Below are 17,130 nucleotides of genomic sequence, written 5' to 3'. Positions count from 1 at the left end.
AATCCTGAGTGGATTTCCTCAAGCCTGCTGGTGGCAGAGTCAGGCAGATATCTGTGTCTTGAAACCACCCCCCAAAGAAAAAAAGTTTTCCTTAAAACTTCAATACAACTATGTAGTTTTTTTGTTTTGTTTTGTTTTTAAAGATATAGATTAAGGATTAGGAAATTCATACAGAAAAGTAACACCACCCATATGGCAGAATGACCACGCTTGCCATTCAGGAAGTGTTAAGGCAGAGATTTAACAAAGTTTTTCACTCATTCCAATCAGCAATAATTAAAATGAGAAATGCACACTCGTTATTAAGAATAGGAAATGATCTAGTCTTTTTTAGAAAATATTTTGAAGTGAACAAATATATTGACCTTTGGCCACAGTTCTTTCTTGTGTGGATATTGTTCCGTAGAATGAGGACATAGTTGGTAGGGTGCTATTGAAGACGAACTTGAATGTCCACTAATTAGGAGAATGGTAGAGTGAGTGTAGGACATCTGTACCCAAAACCATCCACCTTACAGAGTATTGGCTAGACCAGCATTGTGCACTTGCTGGTAACATCAGCACTTGGGAGGCCAAGGCAGGAGCACTGACTGCTCTTCCAGAGGACCCACATGGTGTCTCACAACCTTATCTGCAACTTCAATTCTAGAGAATCTGATTCCCTCTTCTGGCCTCTGTAGGTACTGCATATATGTGGTGCATATCCACAGATATCCATCCTGGCAAAAACACTCATAGATGTAAAAGAAAAATAAATAAAATTGAAAAAAAGAGAAGTCAATGAGGGAAATAATAAGAAGCAAACAGTAATCATGTTATGTTTTTACACTAATCATGTATTAAAAACCCATGTCTGTATCTTTAAATTTACTGATGTGAAATTCATACAGCAAACAGGTAAGCATTTGTAGGTGAACCATCCAGTGGTATTTGTACATTCAAAGTTCTGCACAATAGTTCTGCCCCTTCCTAAATTTCTCTATCACTCAAATGGAAATTCTCTTCCTGTTCTCCGTCCTCTCTATCTTTCTAGCTATCTGTATTGTGCCCTGTAAATATACAGGGGAATATACAGTGTGCTACCTCTTGTGACTGGCTTAGCAAAAGGTTTTGGAAGTCCATCCTAATTCTAGTGTGAATCAATACTTAATTTCTTTTTATGGGAGGATAGTATTTTACTCAATGGATATACTTTTTTCACTCATCTAAGTTTCTCCTTTTTTATTGTTGAGAATAGTACTAATACAAACATTTATATTCATATATTTGCTTGAATACCTGTTTGCAATTGTTGTAGCTAGGTACATGGGGATGGGATTTCTGGTTGTATGGTAACTACTTGACTTCCTGAGAAACCAAGAACAGCCTTGTATGAACAGAGAAGGACGTGAAAGTGTAAGTCTGGTTAGTGGTAACTATTGCCTTAGACTAATGAGGTAGGGGGAGAGTGTTTGAATTCAATGGTTAGTGGTAACTATTGCCTTAGACTAGTGAGGTAGGGGGAGAGTGTTTGAATTTAATGGTTAGTGGTAACTATTGCCTTAGACTAGTGGGGTAGAGGGCGAGTGTTTGAATTCAATGGCTAATCATTGTTTATTGCTTCACTAGTTAAAATATGCAAAAATTATTTTTAGAGTCAGAAGAATAAAAGGAAAAATACTGAACAAGACTTAAAGCATATAGAAAGTATAGAAACCTAATATAAGATTTATCTTACTGATTCAATTTTCCTATAAATACTCAAGAAGTACATTTCTTTCTTAAACTTTGGTTCTAGAATTCCATTTATACGCACACATACACACAGTTGATTTTGTGTTAGAGGCTACATAGCAAGGTATTATCTTAAGAAGTGCCCCCACATCTCCTGTAAATTTTTATACACTAAAATTATGTCTGGGTCTGGCCAGATGGCTCAGGGGTTAAGAGCACACTGGCTGCTCTTCCAGAGGAACTGGGTTCAGTTCAACAGATTGTGCATGTGTTTGTGCCCTTTAGACTTTTTGTAAAACTTTCAAATTTTTTTTAAAAGAAAAATTTGTCTTTGTTTCTTCCCTCTCAAGTGTGGTGGTGCACACCTACACCAGCCCTGTGGGGAGGCAGAGGCAGGCAGACTTCTGAGTTGAAGACCAGAAAAAGCTATATAATAAATCAGACCTAACCTAAAAAATATTGAATTAATTGCTGTTACTTGGGGATTTACTTACTTTTCTTTGTATGTGTATGAGTATTTTGTTTGCATGTCTGTCTGTGCATCCTGTGTACGCCTGATGCCCACAGAGGTCAGAGGAGGCCACAAAACCCCTAGAGTTGGAGTTAGAGATGGTTGTGAGCCTCCATGTGGGTGTTGAGAACTGAATCAGGTCCTCAATAAGAGCAGCAAGTGCTCTTAACCACTGAGCTACCTCTCCAGTTCCAGTTATTTAAAAGTCATTGCTTATTAACTTCCTCAGTGTCAGAACCATTTCTTTGTGTTGTTTCCCATTATCTGCTTTTTTTTTCTTTCAATTTTTGTTCTCATGTTTTAGTTATCTTCCCTAGTAGGTGGCATGGTGCTTGAAAACTTGTTGAAGCATTAGCTGGTATCCCAGACTAGGAGGTGCCATCTCAGTGTGGTGCCCTTCCCCTTGGGGATCAGCCTTTAGTCACAGAGGTCTTCAGAGGCTCAAAAGAACTCTTCTCAGAAGGTTGAAGCACCTTCAGCTATGTGAGGGCGTTAGTGAAACAATATCATCACTTCCAAGTTTCCTTTGGGGTTCTTGAGTGAATCTCATTTTAAGGGTCTATTGCTCATTGGGGCAAGCAAGAATGAAACATGTAAGCCATAATTTGGAAGATCTTAGCAGGGACAGAGGTGATAGAGTTTCTTTTGCCTTAGAAGTTGTTGGCAGCAGAGAAAATGTTAGGACTCATTCATTACTCATGTTAGCCGTAAGGCTGAGGAGGCAATGGTTGTCTCCTGACATGTCCACCTGCAGTAAATGCCGCCATGTGCTGCAGTTACGAAACAGTTCTCTTCCTTCAGATCGAGGAGACTGGCAAAGGGAAAGAAAGTTCAACTATGGCGGTGGTAACAATGCGCCCTGGGGCAGTGACCGGCACCATCAGTATGAGCAGCAGCACTGGTACAAGGATCACCATTATGGTGACCGGAGACATATGGATGCCCACCGTTCTGGAAGCTACCGACCTAACAACATGTCCAGAAAGAGACCATATGAGCAGTATAGCAGTGACCGAGACCACCGGGGACACAGAGACTATTATGACAGGTGAGTAGATGTGTGACCCGACTGGACCTGCTCATAGGAGAAAGGATGGTGATGCTTATACGGGTTTGTCTGTCTATGCATACTGAGTGTTGCATGGATCAGTTCTAAATCCCATATCCCTGCTATCAGGATAGCTTTAGGATGCTGGAAGAGGGAGTTTTGTAGCTGTATTTATTACTTTAGGTGGATGAGGGCTTTGTCCACATGTGCATGTGTGTACCATGTGTGGGCCTGGTACCTACCTTGGGAGGTCAGAAGAGTGTGTTTAGCTCTGGACCTGGGGTACAGAAGATTGTAATCTTCTATGTGGGTGTTGGGAGCTGAATCCAGGTTCTCTACAGGAGCAGTGAGTGCTCTTAACACCTGAGCCATCTTTCTAGCCCCACCCCGTTAAAGAAAAGTATTCCTTTGTTCTTGGAGATTTTTATGCATGCATATAATATATAATTTTGGTCATTTCACCCCAGTACCCTCTCTCATCCCTCCCCACCTTGGCTGCAGTCCTTCTGCCCCATGCTTTTGGTTGTTGTGACCCAGTGAGTTTGCTGTGGTTGCTGCATGAGTAGGGTGGGGTGTTATCTATGGCATGGGTAAGTTACAAGTAGCTGCATCACTAGAGAAAATGTCACTGTTCTCCCAGCAACCCTTCTGAGATATGTTTTAACTGGTGAAGGTGCTTGCAGCCAAGCCTGATGAGCTGCGTTTAGTTTGCATACATATTGTGGCATATATGCACACACATACGTGCACACAGAATTAATAGATGAATAAGTTATTGTAATGAGTGGTGCCTGAGATGTGATAGCTGAGGCTGGCCTCTGACCTCCACACTCATGTGCGTTCACACCTACATATGTGTCTACACGTGTAAACACACACACAGTTTAGAGTCAACAGTATTAGTTCTTAATGTGACCCTCAGTCTTACCAGGTAGCAGAGATGGGTACGAGGCGGTCCTTGCTTGCCTGCATCCAATGGTTGACGTCAGAGCCTTGGAGGTTGTACCTTCTCTGCAGCCATACAGTGCCGTAGTGAGGCAGTAAGCCAGCTCCAGATTGTGAGTTGGAGTCAGGCTGTTGACTGAACTTCATAGCAACAGCGGTCTCCCCTGGCTCATGTTATACTTTATGTTTAGACTGTACAATGGCTTTAAAGCGGGGCAAAATTTCATGCGTCATTTTGGTGTCCTGCTGTTGTTTTGGAAGCTGCAGTTAGATGAGTAACAGTAGCTCGCATTAGCCACCTCAGATGAAAGAGCCTCCACCTCACTGCCTCCTGGTTTCTGTCATCTCGTCTGGCTCCGCTGTGTGGGTCTGCATTTTGCCTGGTCTGTCCTTTTGCCCCTTTCCTTTTGTGTTTTACTGGAGCTGTGCTGTGAAAGGTGTTTATTTTGAAGGGTGTCTTTGCTGGGTATAAAGTTTTAGATTGCTGGTTCCAGACTTTCAGGGACTCCTCCGTTGTCTGCTTGTGTGCTTTCTGACAAAAAGCAAGGCCTTTGTTCTCCTTTTTCCTCTTTATAGACTGTTACTATTTCAAGCCCTGGCTATGCAGTGTAGCATATGTATCATACGCTGTGCATATCTGCCTGACTGTCCTCCCTGCCTCCATACCTGTGTGGTGCAGAGATTAAACCCAGGGCTTTGAATGTACTAAGCCAGAGCCGCCTCCCAGCCCTGGCAGATAATTCTTTGTGTCTCTTATACTCAGGAATTACTCAGCTTTCTGAACGTCTTTCACCCATAAATTTGGGAGATTTTCAATATTTTTCAAAGATTATTGTCATCTTCCATTTCTCTCCTTCGGAAATTAGAATTGTACTTACTATTATCCTACTTGAAGTTATGGTATCCTGGCTAGAATTCCGTTCTAAGAACTGTCTCAGTACCCTTATCTGATGACGATTTCATTTGTGGCGGTTTCCGTTGATTAGCTTATCTCATGTATCTTATTCTCTTAGTAGTTTCCATGCCCAGTAATTTATTAGATGCCCTGTAAGATACCATTGACAGTAGTACTCCCTCCATGCACCACACACACACACACACACACACACATACACATGCATGCACACACATACACATGATTTGGGACACACACACACCCTTATCTGTCTTTCATTAATTACTTGTTCCCTTGACTTCTCGGGTTATTCATCCTTCTCTTCAGATTGAAATAGTCTTTTTAATATCCTCTGCAGAACTGGCTTAGTGGTCACAAGTTCCTTTAGTCTAGGCGTTCTCCACCTGTGAGTCACAACCCCTTGTGAGTTCTTCATAGGGGTTGCCTAAGACCATTGGAAAACACAGATATTATGAATACAGTGTTTCTGCCTTCATGTATGCCTGCAGACCATAAGAGGGCACCACATAGAATTATACATGGTTGTGAGCCACCATGTAGTTGCTGGGAATTGAACTCTGGAAGAGCAGCCAGTGCTCTTAACTATTGAGCCATCTCTCCAACCCTTTAGTCTGTTTTTATCATGAAACGTTTTTATTTCTTCAATTTAATTTTTAATTTTATTATCTTTTAAAGAAAAGCTCCCCTCACCCCCCAGACAGGGTTTTTCTGTGTAGCCCTGACTATCCTGAAACTATGCAGCCCAGGCTGGTTTTGAACTTAGATCTACCTGCTTCTGTCTCCTCAGTGCTGGGATTAAAGGTGTACACCACCACTGTCTGGCTTTTATAGATTTATATTTACTTTTATTTATGTATAGGTGTTGTGTGTATCTGCATGTGGGTATATGCATTTATGAGTACAGGTGCCCTAGGAGGCCAGAGGCATCAGATCCCCCTGGAAGTGGGTTATAGGTGGTTGTGAGCCTCTTGACATAAGAACTGTGCCCAGGCCCTCTAAAGGCTAGAGGAGCAGCAAGTGCTCTTAACCACCAAGCCCTCTCTCCAGCCCCTCTCCTTCAATTTTAATAGATTGTTTAGCTGGGTATAATAGTCTGGTTGACAGCTGTGGTCTTTCAGGACTTGGAGTCCATCCTTCCAGGCCCTTCTGCTTTAAAGGGTGCTGTCGGTATTATTCTGTGTTTTCTCGTGTGTCTGCCTTTCTAGGCGACTTGTATTTTCTTTCTTATAACTTTAAATACCCTTTATTCTGTATTTTTAATGTTTTAACTATAATATGCCATGGAGGTTGTGTTTGTTTTGTTTTTCTTTTTTTTTTCCTTTTCTAGCCTTGTTTATTTGATATTCTCTAGGTCTCTTGTATCTGAATAGGCATCTTTTCCTCTAGTTTTGGGGAATTTTCTTCTCTGATTTTACTAAAGATACTTTCTTCCTTCTCTTTTGTATTCCCCTTCGTGCCATAATACAGAGGCGAGGTCTTCTAATGGACCCCACATTCTCCCATGTTCTGCTGGTGCTTTCTTTGACACCTTCCTCACTGACCTTTATGGAGGAATCCAGTTACTCTGTCTCCATCCTTGCTGTTGCAGACATGATCCTTTCTGTTGTCGTGGGTTTCTACTGAGGATTTCTGTCGGCTTACTGAGGTTTCCATCCCCGGTATCATTTCAGTTTGGGTTTCCTTCAACAATTCAGATTGTTCTCATATTTTGGATTGGCTTACTTATTCCTTCATTCATCTTTGTCTTTGAGTTGTTTGCTCATAGTGAAATCTTTTTTAAATCCTAAGTCTTCTAGGTCATTTTTATTTGGAGCCATACTATAGATTGGTGTTTTTGGAGACATGTTGCTTACTTCTTTGTGTGTGTGTGTGTGTGTTATAGTTGTGTTGGAGTTGGAGTTTGTCTGTCTGTACTTTGGTTTTGATTGAGTTTTCTGATGTGTTCAGGTCACCTTTCCTTTAGTAAAGGACTCTGCACTGCTCAGGATTTAGAGCAGGACTGAGAGTGAAACATTTTATCTTTGTCTCATATTTGATGTTACAGCCTCCAATTCAGGTCTTTTGCTTATCTGCTGTAGCCTGGTACCTTCAGTCTTGGTCAGGAGCTTGGAACAAGTTTCCCCTGGCAATGTGGACCAGTCCTGGGTCTAAAGGCCAGATAGGACAACTGGAGGGTCTCAGGCAGGCTGTTGGTAGGACTCTAGGTCTCTGCGTCCTGTGGATATGAGTGTCCCTGGAAGGGAATGTTTTGGGAGCTGGTGAATTTGGAGAAAAAGGGGCCAGAAGGAGTTGGCAGCCCTTAGCAAGCAGTTGCCAGGCTTGAGCTACTTGTATGGTGGGGGTCTAGGTGTGTAGGTGAGGCTGCCTTATGTGTGGTGGCTAGAGAGTCCCTGGTGGGCTGAGTCAGTGTGCATAATTTTAGGCAACTTTAATGCTGAATATCTAGGTTGATTCTGGGTTTTGCTGTTATTAATAATTTACAAATAATTTCTGTGTATTTTTTCTCTTGAGTATGATGAAGAAACGTGAAAATGTTTATAGTTGTGTTTTCCTGAAGGGAAAGTGAGTTTGCAAAGCTGTCAGAGATTGTCCACGTGTGTCCACATGTCACTGCAGCTCTGAGGAGGGCACGTCATTTCATAGGATACTTTTACCATTATGTATGAAAGAACTGACCGTGTCTGGGTCGTGTGTGTGTGTATGTATTGGTTTCCTGGTGATAGAAACATTTGTCTCTGGTCCATGTGTGTATGAGGAAATGACAGCAGAAGATGGAGAGTCTGGTTGTGGTCTTTCAGCTGATCCTTGCATCTCTCTTTCAGGCACCATCATGACTCTAAACGGAGGAGATCAGATGATTTTAGGCCCCAGAATTACCACCAGCAGGATTTTCGACGAATGTCTGACCACAGACCCGCAATGGGCTACCACGGCCAGGGACCCTCAGACCATTACCGCTCTTTCCACACAGACAAGTTGGGGGAATACAAACAGCCCCTGCCCTCATTACACGCTGCAGCCTCAGATCCTCGCTCACCCCCTTCCCAGAAGTCTCCCCATGATTCCAAGTCACCCTTGGATCACAGGTCTCCTTTGGAGAGATCGCTAGAACAGAAAAACAACCCAGACTATAACTGGAATGTTCGGAAAACATAAAGGACAGCTCCAAACGGGGCGCGATCACGGGAGTCATCAAGCACTTGGACTTTTTGGTCTGGGCCAGCGGTGGCCAGTGGTCAGGCTAGCGAGTGGAGGTCTTGGATACGCTGCTGCTGAATCCACTAACTTGGCAGCTGAAGGAGCACTTCAGGGAGTCGGAGGCCTTCATCTGCTGCTTTGGATTGGTCCCCACTCCTGCACTTTGGCACCCTGTCCCAGCCTAGCCGTTTGTGGCCTCCCACCTCCGTGGGTGCTGGGAGGAAGAGGTGACTTATGTACCAGCTTCATTGGGCTGCTTTCCCTGTGAAGGAATCGGGGATCTTGAGAGTCAATGAATGTTATATTCAGCATGAGTGACCAGGGCAAGGACCTGCTGGACAGCGTGTGATTGGTTCACTATGACGTGAGGGTGCTGCTGATGGGAAGTGGGAGGTCACAGGGTGGGTTTCACACTGCAAGACTTGAAAGGGGAGCACGTATACCCCTCAGATGTTTCTGGGAGAAGTGACACACTTGGTCTCGTTACGTGAAGTGGGGTGGGCATAGAGAGACAGGAAACAACTTCCACAATGGCGTCCCACCCGCCAACACTAATTCTTCCCATACTATCTCTGTACATTTCAAACGTTTGGTCTTCTGGTAGAGTCCATTTTCCCCTCTTTGTCAGGGAAAGTTGGATCCCTTTGGCCGACTTTAGAGAACTGTGACATTGGCGTCATTGATGCCACCGTGGGTCTTACTTGTTTGGGGCATGGGCTAAGTGGGTGTAGGGTGGAGATGGGGCTTTGGGGTAGTGTCACCAGGAAATAGGAATCCCTGGTGGGTGTCTTGAGTCACAGGTCCTGATGGTGGCCTGCTGATGGGGTGCCTGCTGGTAAGCCCAGAGCTGGGGCACTCATGCAGATGGGGAGGGGTGGGGTTCTGAATGTGGGCATTGGTGGTGCCAGCAAGCAGGGAGCTTTCAGTATTGGAGTGGGTCAGTGAATGTACTTGCATCTCGGTTCCTTTACACAGCTTGAAGAGGCAGGCTATACACACCCAAACATCTTGACAGTTGAGGTTCAGTCAGGGAAAAATATCTGAGGGGTTACATTTCCATTGCAAGTTAGGATTCAGCAGCGTCAAGTCCTCTTTCTTTATGATCTGTAGAGTATAAACCTAAGTTAATTTTCCCAACTCCAAACAGCCATGACTGGGGTAGCTGAGCTGTAAGAGGACAGGAGGCCTGTTGGGGTCAGATTGGGGCAGGTTGGTGGGTTGCATCATTGAATGGCTCTTCTCAGCGTATGGATAACTGGGTTGTGCCTTTGGTTTGACTCACTTTCAGTATAGCTTGCCAGTATTGTTAAGGTATCCAAAGCCTTTCTAGATGGACACAGGAAAGCTGACTTTAACATATAGATGGTGTGGTGAGAGTCCAGGCTCATTCTGAGTTGATGAAAAGTCTTGTTTTGGACATACACAGGATTCAGCTCTCTGAACTCCTTTGGGGATGGGGTGGACCCATCCTGGGCAGTACCATTAATGACTTTCCCAAGACAAGCTTGAATTGTGTCTTTGAGTCCATCGTCTGGCCATGGCATGGCGGTGGTGGGCCATTGCTTCCGCTACTTAGAGCACCATGGACCTGGCTGTACTGAGTCGATCCCTGCAGCCAGTGCTCAATAGACCGCCTTCTGGATGCCTCATGGCACCTGGTCCCTCACCCTGATCTTGGGCATGCACTGGAGTCCTCTGGCTGGAGTCTCCTGCCTGGTGGCCCGCCACGGTTTCTCACACAGTGAACAGTAAACCAGAGTTGGAGCTTCTTGCTGATGACATCGACACTAATATTGGTTTGCTGGGCTCTTTGGTGCCCTGTGCAAGGTGGAGGCCTTGCCCTTCCACGCTTACCTAGGCCTTTTTCTCTTTCAACTTGTTGGTAGAAGATATAAGTTATTCTCAAAGATGTCTCATCATGAGGAAAAAGGAACTTCCTTTTGTTTCCTTCAGGACTAAAGTGCCATAATATGTAGCAAAAGGCGATGTTGGCCAGATCAGTGTTACATTGATTCTAGATTGCAGTATCTCCCATCAGACATCTGTTGTGGGTTTTGAAGTGTATCTGACGAGTGGGTTGGGAGAAAGGAGGCTTTCCTCTTGCTTTAAACCAGTATGTGCACCATACGCTTACAGCAGCAGTCTGCGCAGGTGGGCGAGGCTGTCATGGTTGAGGAAAGAGTGAGTGTTGCCAAGGCCTGAAGTACTGTGATGCACCGTGACCCTAGACCAGGAAGGTGATGTTTCTGCTGACCACGGTGTCCCCTCATTGGCCAGCCTGCGGGAGCCCGACCTCCTGGTCCTTCCTTGGACTCTTGTGTAGTCATTCCGTAAGCCCCGCAAAGGGAACGCAAACATTTCTCACTGTGCTGCTGCTGCTCTGACCTGGTGTGGCCGGCAGCTGCGTCAGGCTTTGCAGAGCAAAGGTGATTCACTTACGTGTTCACACACACAGCAACACTGAAATCTTATAGACCAAAACCCACATGTCAGCAGGAGCCGTGTCCAGGCCCAGCACCTGTGGTCTTGTCGCTCATCTGAGGCCAGCTGTGTCAGGTGAAGAGAGCCATGCCAAGGGTCCAGGCTGCTTTAGTCCACCTGTCCCTACTCATTTGGGGACAGGTGGTTTTTCTTGTAAACTTGTGGACTTTTGAAACCTGTTGACTAAACAGTAATTAATTTATATTTGTGAAAAATGCCACTGTCCTAGTGATTTCTGATGTAAATAATGTTGTTTATATAGTATGTATTAAATTTTCCTACATTGTAAAACTGCTGTACTTTTGATTCTTGTATATTAAAAAGCGTTACTAAGGATTTTTAGAATCGGGCTAACCCTTTGCGTTACGTTCTGGTGTGAGGCAAATGCCTTGAAGATACTTCCTCTGTCTTCTTCCTTTGCTGGAGGCGTGGCCATGTGTCCAAGCTTGTCATTGATGGGTTTTTTCCTAAGTTGTGTTTTTGTTGCTATAGACAGTTTCCTGTGTGTGAACAGCCCCAGGCCACAGCCCACAACTGTGCACCTCATGAGATGGCATGGAGCTATTGAAGCGGGTAGGTCATGCAGGACTGCCCTGAGCTGCTCTGGGGGTCCTGGGGAGGCCTGTCAGCCTGCAGCATTTATGCGCTTCACAGTTGGGTTATATATTCCCGAGTGGACAAAGATGCCTTTCTAATGGGAACCGTGACACAGACATTAACTTGCAATTTGGCACAGAGGTGGCTCTGCTCCGACATGGCCCAGACAGAGCAAAAGCAGCCTGGCCTGTGAGTGGAGAGCCTCCTTGCAATCTTGTCCAGGCCCAGGGCTACAAACGTGACTTTGAACCCAAGCTCACTTCTTTATAAACCCATGCTTCTGAATAGTGGTAAGAGGCCAGCTGCTGGGACTCCACCCTGCTAGCCTTCTGGGACCCTTGGGTGTAAGAGGCCAGTGTTAAGCCTGGCCTGGCAAAGTGGAGAAGCATGGAGAGGCGTTCCTCTGAAGAAACTACTGGTAATCCCTCCCTCTGTGCTGCGCAGCGCAGCGCAGCTGGGCTGGCTCTGGGAAACTTAAGAACAAGTGCTGCAATAATCTATTACGATTCCCAACAGTGACAGGCTTCCAGGGCCGCTGCTGCCAAGATGCCTGCCTTTTACTGGAAGCTGCAGGCCTGGGGCCCTCACCTCCCAGTGCCTCCCTGGCAGGGACGCAGATGCTTGGCAAACACCACAAGTCCTGCTCAGTAAGTGCCAACAGAAAGGTCACTTACTGAGAACTAAAGACCAGCAGTTTGCCAGAGAAGAATAGAGCCTGTGGTTCTTAAAGGAGCCACGCTAGCATCGCCGCTGAGGCTTTAACTAAAAGCCCCTTCCATCCTATTCCAGGTCAGAACTCTAATCCCTGCTGCCTCCTGATTTTGTGGAGTACCATCTGGATGCAGCTGAAACAGATAAAACCTTCCTGCACGTTCCTGTTTATGGTGGAGCCCTGCCCAGCCCCTGTTGATAGGACTCTCTCCTGTGGCAGGTCTTGGGGATATCCTGATGAGTTATGTGTCCAAATGACTTGTCCCTGGCCACAAGGCTCTCTGACTTTGTGTGGAAACAAAAATCAGGTCTATAGTCTACCAGAAACATGTCCAGAGTAGATAACTCAGAGCAAGCAAGGGGAGAGTTCACATGGACTCTCTGCCTTCTCTGAATTCCCAGGCAGAGGGGATCACAGGGGGGCCCATGGGCCAGTGGGTGCAAGGCTTGTGTCCGACTGGGACTCCAACCTAGGCATTTGTGTTCCACTCACACCTAAGCTTGCATTACGAAGTCTGCATTCTGGTAGCAAGGATGGAAGCCCCGCAGAACACACAAGATGGGCTTGGCTAGCCACACTGTCAAAGGCAGAATGATGGGGCTCCTGGAGGCCCTACAGATGAGAGACCTCTCTTGCAACCTGTCCTTGTTTGCGCTCTATTTCTGTGATAAACACAAAGGCCAGAAGCAACTTAGGGAGTAAAGGGGTTTGAAGAGAAGTCTGGGTGGGAACTTGAGGCAGGAGCTAAAGCAGAGGCCGTGAAGGAGTGCTGCTTATGGGCTCACACGACCCGGGACCACCAGCCCAGGGGTGGGCACCACCCATAGTGGGCTGGGCTCTCCCACATCTACTATTAATCAAGAAAATGACCCCGCAGACCTGCCTACAAGCTAATCTGATGGAGGCAGCTTCTTAATCAAGATCCCCTCTTCCCAGAAGGCTCTAGTTATCATCAAGTTGACAGGCAACTAACCAGACCTCCCTCTCCCCACATGGAGCCTTGGCCGCTTGAGAATCTGACCCACCATCCCGGAGTAGGTGTGATTCTAGAACTATCCTGCAGAGGGCAGCAGAAGAACATGAATCCCGGCGGAACCACAGCCGGCCCACACCCTGCCCAGGGGAAGGCTGTGGTTCTTTTCCCAACTTCTAGATCCCTTCCTTTGCCAGGAGGGGCCAGGAGACTGGAGCCACCTTGTTCCCGAAGGAGGCGTGAGAGGGGACTGAGAACATCCCTCACAAGGTGACCTTAGCGACTCATGTTTTCCTCTGAACTGCTTTCTATGGGCCCGTGATTCCATTCCTGATCAGATACGGTGGGTGGGGGATTCTAGTGAAGTTCATTAAGATTCTTATTAAAGACAATGAGAGGCTCCGTGCTGAGAAGTACAGTAGAACTTTCGAATAGCTGAAAAGTTCAGGAGAGCCTGAATATAGGTTAGTCAAGGAGAAAAATGCTATCAAGTGTTGTTGGTTTTTTACTCTTTACTCTTTTGGGGGGGCCTGCCACCCAGCTCCCAAATCATGACATGGAGGCTTATTCTTACTTATGAATTTTAGCTTGGCTTGTTTCTAGCCAGCTTTTCTTATCTTAAATTACGCATCTCTTTTGCGTTTGGGCTTTTATCTTTCTCTATTTCTGTATACCTTTCTTTATTTCTTTCTCCGTTGCTGGCTGTTGTAGCTGGGTGGCTCGCCCCTGGAGTCCTCCTCTCCTTGTCCTATCTTTCTCCTTCTTCTCTCCTCCCAGATTTCTCCTCCTACTGCTTCTCTTTTCTGCCAGCCCTGCCTGTCCTTGCTCCTGCCTCACTATTGTCTGTTCAGCTCTTTATTAGACCATCCGATGTTTTAGACAGGCAAAGTATCACAGCTTCACAGAGTTAAACAAACACAACATAAAAGCGTGTAACACATCTTTGCATCAGTAAACAAATGTTCCACAGCATAGACAAATGTAACACACCTTAAACTAACATTCTGCAACAATCAAGATCAGATACCCTCTGCCTTGACAGCTCCCTCTTGGTCCCACAGGCCTTGCAATGGCATGCTCTCAGTTCTCCCAGCTGCCCTGTGAGGAAGTCATCCTGGCCCTAGTTGACAGAGGGCAACAAGGCTCACAGACACAAAGGAGCTCATGGTTAAGGTGGGAGAACCAGGAAGCTCTTCTTGAGCGGACCAGCGTATACAAGACCCTTCCTCGGCTATAGGATGGTGGGTGAACAACTGGAATCGCTGTTGCCAGTTTATCACCACTAGAGGTCACTCACGAGGCAGAGCGCCTTCATCCACTCTGACTGCTGTGTCTTCAGCATGGAGCCGAAAGGTCACTGTCACAGTATCATTAAATCTTTGCAGAATATACGAATGTCCCCCCAAATCTAGGCCGTGTCCAGCCACATTGGGTCGCCTCCAATTGTCTGTATTTAGAAGAACCAGGAAGGACTCTTAGTATTGTGTCAGGCCAACCTTCCATGGATGTGTGCACTCAAAAAGGCAGTTGTGGGGAAGTGAGCTCTGTCTTTATAGACCTAGCTCTGGATAGCTTAGGCCCCAGTCTCAATACCCTCGGGCCTTGCTCACCAAACCCTTCGATGCAACATGCTTGGGCTCTGAGAACCTGAAGCCTAGGAAGGGGGTGGCTGGACAGGACTTCACAGTGACGAATTGGTGCTAGTACTCTCCGGCAAGTGACCATGATATCTAGCTCTTATAATACCACTTGGCTGTTTCCAGCGTTCACGCACATCAGAAATGGAGACCACACTGGCAGCCAGATCGTATTAGATTTGTTGCCAAGACTTGTTCTCAACCTGGAAAACTGACTGGCCGCTTCTGGGTGATGGCGACCCAGTTGACAGGCCTCCAGCACACGGACATGTTCCTCCTTGGAGCCTGTGTCAGAGTTTCTACTGATGCAATGAAACACCATGACCCAAAAGCAAGTTGGGAAGGAAAGGGTTTATTCCACTGACACTTCCACATCATCAAAAGAAGTCGGGACAGGAACTCAAGCAGGGCAGGAACCTGGAGGCAGGAGCGGATGCAGAGGCCATGGAGGGGTGCTCTTTACTGTCTTGCTTCTCCTGGTTTACTCCTGCTGTCTTATAGAACCCATGACCACCAACCCAGGGATGACGTCATCCACAATGGCCTGGGTACTCCCCCATCGCTAATGAAGGAAACGCCTTGCAGCTGGATCTACTGGAGGCATTTTCTCAACGGAGGTTCCCTCCATTAAGATAACCCTATTTGTGTGTCAAGATGACATAAGACTAATCAGCTCAGACCTCCAGGCTCTCAGACTGTAGGTGGCTGTTGTCTCAACCCAACTTCTCCTCCCAGTTTGTCCCTCTTCTAAGCCCTCCCTGTCTATCTAGCCTGTAGGTGTGAGTGGCGGGTGTTCTTCTTCTTCTCGGATGAGTGTTCTTCTTCTTGGAGACGAAAGGAGGACGAAAGACACAACAAAACCCACGTGGCGCAAGGTTTATTGCAGCTTGCACAACAGTAAAGAGAGAGAAGGGAAAAAGGATGAACAGACGGCGTTCCAGCTTTTAAAGGGTCCCCCACGCATGTGCATCAAACGCCACGTTCTGCACCTGCGCAGCCTTTGCGTGGAAAGCTAGGTGCTCCTGGGAAAGGTAGTTCCCCAGACGAGCGACGCTCAGGGGCCTTCTGGGGAATAACAGCGGGTAGGCCCTCTCCCTGGTCACCCAAACTAGAGCCCTAAGTGGATTCCACCCCTGTTGGGGACTCCTGACACTGTCTTGGCTTAGAGATAGGAAGCAAGGTGGGTGAGCTTCCTCTTTTAGAACCTTTCTGTAACCTCCAGAAGTTGACTGCTCTTGACCCTGGTCTACCCACCAGGAGGAAGCTGGGACAAAATCACTTCTTTCTAGGTTGGGTGTCAGATTTTTTCGGACTCAGAGGCTGTAGCAGAGGAGGACGTGTGGGCACTAGAGTTTGTCAAGGGACAATGTGGGTCAAAGCTGTGCCTGGCAGGAAACAGTCATCTCAAGGAGGAGTGGTCTTTCCATACACTCCAGTTAGTTTACAGAACAACCTGGTGATGGACGGGCTAGCCTTATTTCCTCATGGCTGAGATGGCTATGGCTAGGAGCAATTATTACTTATCCATCCTGGCAGAGAGCCCATGAATAATGGGGTCCACCTAGACTCTGTCCTCTACCCAAAAGTTCTCTTGCACAAACTACTGTGCACCCAGGCCATCAGTAATTATATGTATATGTGTGTATGTGATATATGTCTGTGTGTAGCTATGTGTCTGTGTATGTGATATATGTCTGTGTGTAGCTATGTGTCTGTGTGTATGTGGATATATGTCTGTGTGTAGCTATGTGTCTGTGTGTATGTGGATATATGTCTGTGTGTAGCTATGTGTCTGTGTGTATGTGGATATATGTCTGTGTGTAGCTATGTGTCTGTGTGTATGTGGATATATGTCTGCGTGTAGCTATGTGTCTGTGTGTATGTGATATATGTCTGTGTGTAGCTATGTGTCTGTGTGTATGTGGATATATGTCTGCATGCAGCTATGTGTCTGTGTGTATGTGATATATGTCTGTGTGTAGCTATGTGCCTGTGTGTATGTGGATATATGTCTGTGTGTAGCTATGTGTCTGTGTGTATGTGGATATATGTCTGTGTGTAGCTATGTGCCTGTGTGTATGTGGATATATGTCTGCATGCAGCTATGTGTCTGTGTGTATGTGGATATATGTCTGTGTGTAGCTATGTGTCTGTGTGTAGGTATGTGTGTGTATGTGGATATATGTCTGCGTGTAGCTATGTGCCTGTGTGTATGTGGATATATGTCTGCATGCAGCTATGTGTCTGTGTGTATGTGGATATATGTCTGCATGCAGCTATGTGTCTGTGTGTATATGGATATATGTCTGTGTGTAGCTATGTGTCTGTGTGTATGTGGATATATGTCTGTGTGTAGCTATGTGTCTGTGTGTATGTGGATATATGTCTGCGTGCAGCTA

General features: G+C 46.1%; 1 protein-coding gene across 6 annotated transcripts in view; it reads left to right on the top strand.

Annotated features, from left to right (window-relative positions):
• The window catches only part of Chd2 (chromodomain helicase DNA binding protein 2), a 113,184-nt gene extending 102,081 nt beyond the window's left edge, over positions 1 to 11,103 (top strand). For all 6 annotated transcript variants that reach the window (XM_075952233.1, XM_075952237.1, XM_075952234.1 and 3 more), the window contains 2 exons: positions 3,026 to 3,272; positions 7,956 to 11,103. In XM_075952233.1, the coding sequence (XP_075808348.1) occupies positions 3,026 to 3,272; positions 7,956 to 8,289 (581 nt within the window). In that variant the 3' untranslated portion in view covers positions 8,290 to 11,103. The remainder of the gene's footprint in view (positions 1 to 3,025; positions 3,273 to 7,955) is intronic.
• The last annotated feature ends 6,027 nt before the right edge of the window (positions 11,104 to 17,130 follow it).

Source organism: Microtus pennsylvanicus, chromosome 18 (assembly GCF_037038515.1).
Source record: "Microtus pennsylvanicus isolate mMicPen1 chromosome 18, mMicPen1.hap1, whole genome shotgun sequence".
NCBI lineage: Eukaryota > Metazoa > Chordata > Mammalia > Rodentia > Cricetidae > Microtus > Microtus pennsylvanicus.
Note: the sequence above shows the minus strand (reverse complement) of the source record. Positions and strands in the feature narration are given on the sequence as shown.